This window comes from Lipomyces japonicus, assembly GCF_038497905.1.
Source record: "Lipomyces japonicus strain CBS 7319 unplaced genomic scaffold V1514scaffold_29, whole genome shotgun sequence".
Classification (NCBI taxonomy): domain Eukaryota; kingdom Fungi; phylum Ascomycota; class Lipomycetes; order Lipomycetales; family Lipomycetaceae; genus Lipomyces; species Lipomyces japonicus.
The window spans coordinates 158,340-165,612 of NW_027117841.1; the positions used below are offsets into that span (position 1 = coordinate 158,340).

At 43.8% G+C, this 7,273-nt stretch overlaps 3 protein-coding genes and 1 non-coding gene across 4 annotated transcripts; 2 read left to right on the top strand and 2 right to left on the bottom strand.

Moving 5' to 3' along the window:
* Nucleotides 1-172: 172 nt before the first annotated feature.
* Nucleotides 173-2,692, top strand: V1514DRAFT_333661 (uncharacterized protein). The gene is made up of 2 exons (XM_066928085.1): nt 173-381; nt 516-2,692. Exons 1-2 carry the CDS (start codon nt 327-329, stop codon nt 2,366-2,368), a joined length of 1,908 nt encoding a protein of 635 aa, XP_066782457.1. The 5' UTR covers nt 173-326; the 3' UTR covers nt 2,369-2,692.
* A 161-nt stretch (nt 2,693-2,853) lies between these two features.
* On the top strand, nt 2,854-4,842 carry V1514DRAFT_333663 (uncharacterized protein). Its single transcript, XM_066928086.1, has 2 exons — nt 2,854-3,700; nt 3,790-4,842. The coding sequence occupies exons 1-2, from the start codon at nt 3,041-3,043 to the stop codon at nt 4,663-4,665; spliced, it is 1,536 nt and encodes a 511-aa protein (XP_066782458.1). The 5' UTR covers nt 2,854-3,040; the 3' UTR covers nt 4,666-4,842.
* Nucleotide 4,843: 1 nt separating this feature from the next.
* On the bottom strand, nt 4,844-5,905 carry V1514DRAFT_343689 (cyanuric acid hydrolase/Barbiturase; the record flags this gene model as incomplete). The annotated part of the gene is made up of 1 exon (XM_066929154.1): nt 4,844-5,905. One exon carries the CDS (start codon nt 5,903-5,905, stop codon nt 4,844-4,846), a length of 1,062 nt encoding a protein of 353 aa, XP_066782459.1.
* Nucleotides 5,906-7,041: 1,136 nt separating this feature from the next.
* Nucleotides 7,042-7,114, bottom strand: V1514DRAFT_t68. The gene has a single exon. It is a non-coding gene; the product is annotated as a tRNA-Thr (tRNA).
* Nucleotides 7,115-7,273: the final 159 nt, after the last annotated feature.

A 7,273-nucleotide genomic window follows, 5' to 3' on the forward strand; every position in this document is an offset into this window, starting at 1 on the left:
AATTAGAGTTTGCACATTACATTTAAGCTGAGCGCCGCACGCACGCGGCATTAATGACAGCAATATGAGGGGTTAGTACCAAAAATTAGGCACGTGACAAAGCAGTTGAGCCACGATTTTTTTCCTCATAAGCCACGGTGGGCGCAAACTTTGTTCTTTTTCGCCACTGAAAGAAGGAAAGAAAAGAATTCGAAACGAAAATTAAGCGCTGTTGTAGCAAGAGCAGGCGTATACAATTCGCAAACATTAGTTTACCGCTTTGGTTTTGGTATTGTTCATATTTTGAAAGGGCAAAAAGGATATATTTTTTTTTTTTTGAAAAAGCGATGGCATTGTCGTGGTCCGCTTCCTTGTGGAACTGGTTTGCGGATACACATCCATGTATGTTGTGTGGTATATTATGATACAATTGAAAATGGCAATATTCAATTTCGGTCATTTTTGATTGTTTGATTGGTTTTTTTTTTTGGTTTTTTTTTTTTTTTTTGCTAACGTGATTCTTTGTCGGTATCAAGTTGCGCCTGGGTCGTTCTTGTCGTTAGTGTTTACCGTGCCTGGTGTCGTGTTCAAAACTTTTTCGTCATTACTCTCCATCAGCTTGGTTTTTTCGAATGCGCCGTCAAAGTCGTCCAATTCTGAATTCCATCAAGAGATTGATAATAATGATGGTGACGGCAATGTTATTAATAATAAGAATAAAAATGACGATGATGCTGATGCTGATGATCGTGATGATAGCGGCTTGTTCCCGCCAATTGCGCCGGTTGATGCCAGGTTGAACCATGTAACAAATACGTCAGGTTTGCAAACGGCTACACCGTGTGCGACTGATTTGTCTGACACAACTTTGCTTCATATCCACAATGCTGGTGGTCAACTCGTTGGGTTCGATTTCTCAGACCAGTCACTTGTGTCGGTTAATACAGGCACCACAACTACCACCACGAGCAACACCACTGCGACCGATAGTTATTCACGTGAGCAATCACAAGATTATTTATTGCAAGCTATGACTTCGGCATCAGCAGCACATGATGGGCAAGAACATAAATTTTTATCGTTTGATCAGCATGCGCAGTTATTGGCTGGGCCGTTGATCAAGCCGCCCCTGGATATTACTGGGTCCAACCAGGCCGAGTTCCTAGAGGATCTTGGCACTTACATTTCTGACATTAACAATAAACTTCCGTATACAACTTTAGCTGGCGATGGTGTCAATAATGGCGCGACTGCCGGGTCTGCTTTTAGGGTAGCTCGCCGGCGTACCGAGCGCAGCGGGCCTGGCCAGTCGCCGTATGCTCGGCCCACATCATCGTATCAAGCGCAGCAGCACCAATATAACCCTGAACAATACCTTTCCATGTCAGACGTGCCTTCACGTTCGCCATCGTTGTCATGGTCCAGTCCGGACGTTGTGGTCGACGATGGCGCGTCTCTAGGTACAGCGGCTGATGACATTGCGTTTAATTCATTGCTTGAACCTTTCGATGCGGCGGCTACCATGGCGGCCGGGTTTGATTCAATTTCTGCCATGTTGCAAGTTAATGATGAGCCATTGCTTGCATCGTACGTCTCGTCCTTACCTGGCCCTCAATTCTTTGTCGATGGTTCGGCTAATAATGTTAGCGGCCTGGCGCAGCAATCACCGGTGCCTCGACTATTTGTACAATCGGTTACAGCTCCCTTGTCGGACACATCATCATCACCACAGTCATGGCAGGCGTCGCCGTTGTCATTTGCTGCGTCGCCGCCGTCCGTGAATTCATCTCCTGCATCTTTCGCATCACCACTGCCACCGTCACCGTCACCTGTTTCGTTGCACTCTTTTCTTCATTTACCACCACAGCATAATCAAGAGCCGATTGCTGATTTGTCAGTCACTACCGGTAACAGTGACGTGACCGGTCCGCTGACGTTTCAGTGCCCGCATTGCCCGTCCAGGTTTAGGATAAAGGGATATCTGACCCGGCATTTAAAAAAGCACGCCGTAAACAAGGCGTACAAGTGCCCATTTTTTGATTCGGCATCATCAGCGCCATGTCATTCCACCGGTGGCTTCTCGCGTCGTGACACGTACAAGACGCATCTCAAGTCACGGCATTTCGTGTACCCGGCTGGCACAAGATCGGATCAGCGGGCCGGCATGCGTGGCTGGTGTGCTTTATGTGGCATGTTGTTTGAGAATAATGAAGATTGGGTTGAGAAACATGTCGAGTGCCGCGAATGTCGTGGCTTGCAAGCACTTGGTAGTACCACGCCCGCCGTGGCTGACGTGACCTCAGTCAGTGACGTTCCTGTCTCTGTTGTCGATCCTGCGGCTGCGTTTGACGTATCTATTGGTTCGGCACCAGATTCCATGTACGCATGAATTTAAATGGACGGAGAACCGAATTGGAATTGAATGGTAATTGGTGAAAGGGGTGTCATTTGGGAAGGTTTTTTTTTTAAAGAAAATCGGTTCGGGTTGGCGTGCAGGTTTTATTTTCTTTTTTTCTCTTTTTTTTAATAATCATTTCTAGTTTATTTTATTTTATTTTTGTATAGTATTGTTGGAATATCCTGATTTTATTATTTTTTTTTCTCTTCGGTTTTGCATATTTTTTTTTTTTATCATGAATATATAGATACTACGTTAGGTTTCAAATCGTATTTGTTCAATTATTCAATTAAATTATTGTGTCTAACATAAAAATGTTCAAATCGTTCATAATATATTATAGTTAGGATGTAGTTAGTGTTTTGTTATCTGATCTTTTTGTTTCAAAAATTTTTCATTTGCATCACGTGACAGCGCATTTTCCAGCGTTAAGGAGGGCCCTGGGGACTTACTTTCATGACGTTTAGGAATTTGCCCCCCCACAACCTCGACATTATCATTTTTTTTTTTCCCGCCGTTTTATATTATACGACATTTTTTAATTAGAACCTCACAAGGTGGTAGTTAAATATACACTGGTTTATTTTCAAAAAAAGGCTTATTCACGCACACACACATTACGCAAAGAAAGAACATAAAAAATTAATTAAAGGACAACAAACCATGACGTCGTCGGCGGCGTCAGCCGAGTCAACAACGCCTCGCCGGCCGCGATTGTCGGTTTCATTTCGGTCGTATTCAAGTTCACGATTGCGTTCACTTGGGGGAGGAGGTGGTGGTGGTGGAAGTAACAGTGGTCGCAATAGTAGTGAGAGCGTGAGTGGCAACAATGGCACGACAACAACTGGGTCATCGTCCACGTCGTCGTTATTTGCTAGCGTCGTTCGGCCGCGTTCACATACCCTCTCGGCCTTGTCTTCTGGTGGAAGTAATGGTAGTGAATCTGGTCAGCAGGCGTCATCTACGTCGTCGTTGCCGTTACCGTCTACGCCGAACGTTTTAGCTGCTGATTTGACAAACGCTACTACCGGCACTGCTGCTGCTGCTGCTGCTGCCGGTGCCAATACCAGTACCAATACCGGTGCGCCTGCGGAAGAAGAAGCGGCGATTCGCATGACGCCGTTTATGGACCATTCATCTACCACACCGGCATTATATTTTGAACCGATCGAACGCAAGGGCAAGCAAGGCGCGGTTATCCGGTTGGGCCGGTACACGGATAAGAAAGAATTGGCAAAGTTGGCACTAGCATACGCACCGGTAGTTTTTAAAAGCAAGGTCGTGTCACGATCTCATGCCGAGTTATGGGCCGAAAATGGGCAGGTAATGTTTAAGAAAGAACCTTCCTGTTTAGATTGAAAAAATCACAAGGAACTAGTTGATTAACGAATGTTTTTTTTTTTTTTTGGTAGTGGTTTGTAAAAGATATCAAGTCATCATCGGGCACTTTTTTAAATCATATCCGATTATCACCTGCCAATCAAGCATCACAAGCTTTTCAAATAAAAGATGGCGATCTGTTACAATTAGGCATGGATTTCCGAGGTGGTTCAGAAGAAGTTTATAAATGCGTGCGCATGCGATTAGAAATTAATCGGTCATGGCAACGACGGATTAATAATTTTAACGTGTCGGCTCATTCGCAATTGCGTACGTTGACCCGGACGCCGAATGGGGTTGAATACCAAGAACATGAAAATGCCGACCAACAACAAAAACAATCACAGCAACAACAGCAACGATACCATGAACAGCAACAACATGAACGGCAGCTGCAGCAACAACAACAACAAGAATGTAGCATATGCCTGGTTTCTGTGGCACCGTGCCAATCACTATTCGTGGCGCCATGCTCACACGTATGGCATTATAAATGCGTCCGGCCCATTATTATTCGCAATTACCCACAATTCCTGTGCCCGAATTGCCGGGCCGTATGTGATTTGGAAGCCGATGTGGAAGTACCTGAACAACCGTACGAAGAACCGATAGCAAAAAATGCCATCGCCACAAAAGAATCATCGTCGTCATCAACATCGTCGTCGTCTTCATCGTTACCGCATGTTGAACGTGATAATTTGGTTACGGAAGATGACGATGAAGATGATGAAGAAAATATTTTAACGTCAAGGATGGCAGTCATGACTCCGCCTAATGAAGCTGGGCCGTATGTGTTTGATAGCATGGTGGTGGAACAAAATAAGCAGGTTGGAGATTCCACTGTCTATCCTTCTGAACAAGCACACCAATCAACAACATCCCCAACATCATCTTCCTCAGTTCAATAGATTCATATTTCTTATTATTATTATTTTTTTTCTTTTTCATTCTTTTTTTTATTTCATCTTGATTTTGTTTTGGAGAGAAAGAAAAAAGTGGGGTAAAAAAAGGAACAATGGAGGGAATTAAAAATTAATGTACAGTACACGAACGCATATAATGATTTTTTATCTATTTTAATCTAATCTACACTTTGTACACGACGCAAACACTGCCGCCGCCCATGGGTCCTTGCCCCTCAGCGCCGCCGCTGACGTAGACATCACTGGATCCCCATACTCCGGAAACCAAGCCGCCGACGGCAGCTCTAGCATGCCTTGTACCTTGAATATCACTATCAGTCATCATGGTATGCCGATTGCCTCGAATCAAGCCATCCGTGGAAGGTTCAGCCTTGACAAAGATTTGTACTTGTTTGGCACCTGCCGGGATTTGTTGCTTGAGCTTGAGTAATGATTCCAAATCGATGGCATCGTTCATGAATCCATGTAAGCCACGGTAAGGATTGCTTGCCGATTTAGACGATGCCAAGATCACGATATGATTATCTTCCAATTCCGCACCAGATGAGCAAGACGCCCGAGATGACCATGCGGTCTTGCCGTATGATTCTAACCCGGCCAGGATGGCATCATCCGTATCTGGTATTTCACCCAGCGCGACCGCCACGCCTAAAGCAGCAGCTAACCTGGACCATGCCATGGACTTGTACGTATCCGTGGTCACACAATCCTTACCCTGATTCAATCCAGAAACAATTTTTGCCGTGGTTAATAGCGGGCATTTGACCAAGACCATGTGCACGTCAGCCGGATCTTGCACTTGCAAGTCATCATGCAGCATTGAAGACACCTTAGCAGCAACCAGGCGTGCGTGCACGATCGTGCCCATTTCCCATGGTTGTAAGCCTCGCGTGTGGCCTACCGCGGCTGCCAGTCCCTGCTCGTACGTGCTTGTGTTTGACTCATCTTGGTGGTGATCAGGTTCGGTCACGATGAATGATACGTGAGGCGACAACACGCCTTCGGTGCCGCCGGAGAACACGGTCACGCCGCCAGACGGCAATACGTGCGGATCCCATACGGTAGAGGATAACATGCGAGTGAAATCGTTCACGCATCCGTTACCTTCGGTTTTACCAATCACGGCCAACAATTGTTGCTCGTCATTGGCAGATGACAGCAGGCTCAACGGTGACGTGTCACCTGGATGCGCGGTCGTGGCTTTCAAAATCTTGACTCCTGGCATGATTGTATTTATTATTATTATTTTTTCTTGAAGAGTTTTAATCGATTGTGGTAGAATCGAAAACTTGACATGGCAAAAATAGCAAGCACGATGGGATAACACGACCATGGTTCAAATGTTTAAAGTTTTGACTCAACTTGGTGAACACTACAACTTATCTTATCGGTCGTTATCGCGCTTGCCAGTCCGGGTAAAACACCCAGCGAACAGTCAACGCGCTCTCCACAATTTTGCCAACTTGGCATCTCATTCTTTTTATCTTGCCGCCGTCGGGCCCCCGAAGCATATTATCTGAAAATAATTCAGCCGGTTTGATTTTTTTTGTTTTTTAATTTTTGGCTTAACAAGTTATGGCTGCATTTTGATTAGCAAATCATTCTCCTCAATTCCATCGTGTTAATCATCTTTTATTAAATTCATTGCAGTATTTGAAAACGATTTCAGGCAGAAAAAAAAAATGGGAAGCAGTACAAAACCTGGAATCGAAAAAGCACTCGATAGAATTCGATGACTGGAAGGATTTTATTATGCTTCTTCAAAATTGGGAAAAACCTTTCCAGTTATGGTAATTCCAAAATTTAATAAAAGATGAGCAAAATAAAACACCTTACAGACAAGACTGGTTTGGTAAGACCTACTCCGTGGCATTAAGCGTATATAATTTATGTTACAAAAAACACCGAATGAAATGTAAAATAAACTCAATAACAAAATTGACTTAAAACATCCGAATTGTACACTAAATTCACATTATACAATGCTTAGTTTGTAAATTCGGTTGCGCGGTCATTAAGTCACATCGGAATCCCTTTGCTTGAACAGGTCCAATTTAAAACGGGGTATCGGGGTCGGGGTCAAAAATAATTAGTGACAAGAAAAATTGAAAGTAACATAAAACTAAAACCAACAAACATATTGAAAATCCGATGAGGGAAAATAATATTCAATAAAGGAATTTTATCACAATGACAAAATCTCCGTTTATTGACAATATTAAAGCATCCCCGAGGAAGTACTCCAACAACCATCGTAATTATCATACAAGCAACGACGAGGGTTGGCTACCCATGCATAAAAAAAAAAAAAAATAAACTTTGTGTTTTACAACCTAACAATTAAAAAAAATAAACAACAATTGCCTTGAAACGGATTTGAACCGTTGATCTCAGCATTACTAGTGCTGCGCCTTACCAACTTGGCCATCAAGGCTTACTCTTGTACAATTTTGTTACTACGCTTTTATGTCATGGCATTTAACAGGGTTAGGAAATTAAGAAGCTGTCGGAAAGTCAACGCTTATGCCATATACACCTCCTAGCCAAGTCGGGAGACTCAACCAATCTTAGCAACTGGCGCCCCCTATCTCTG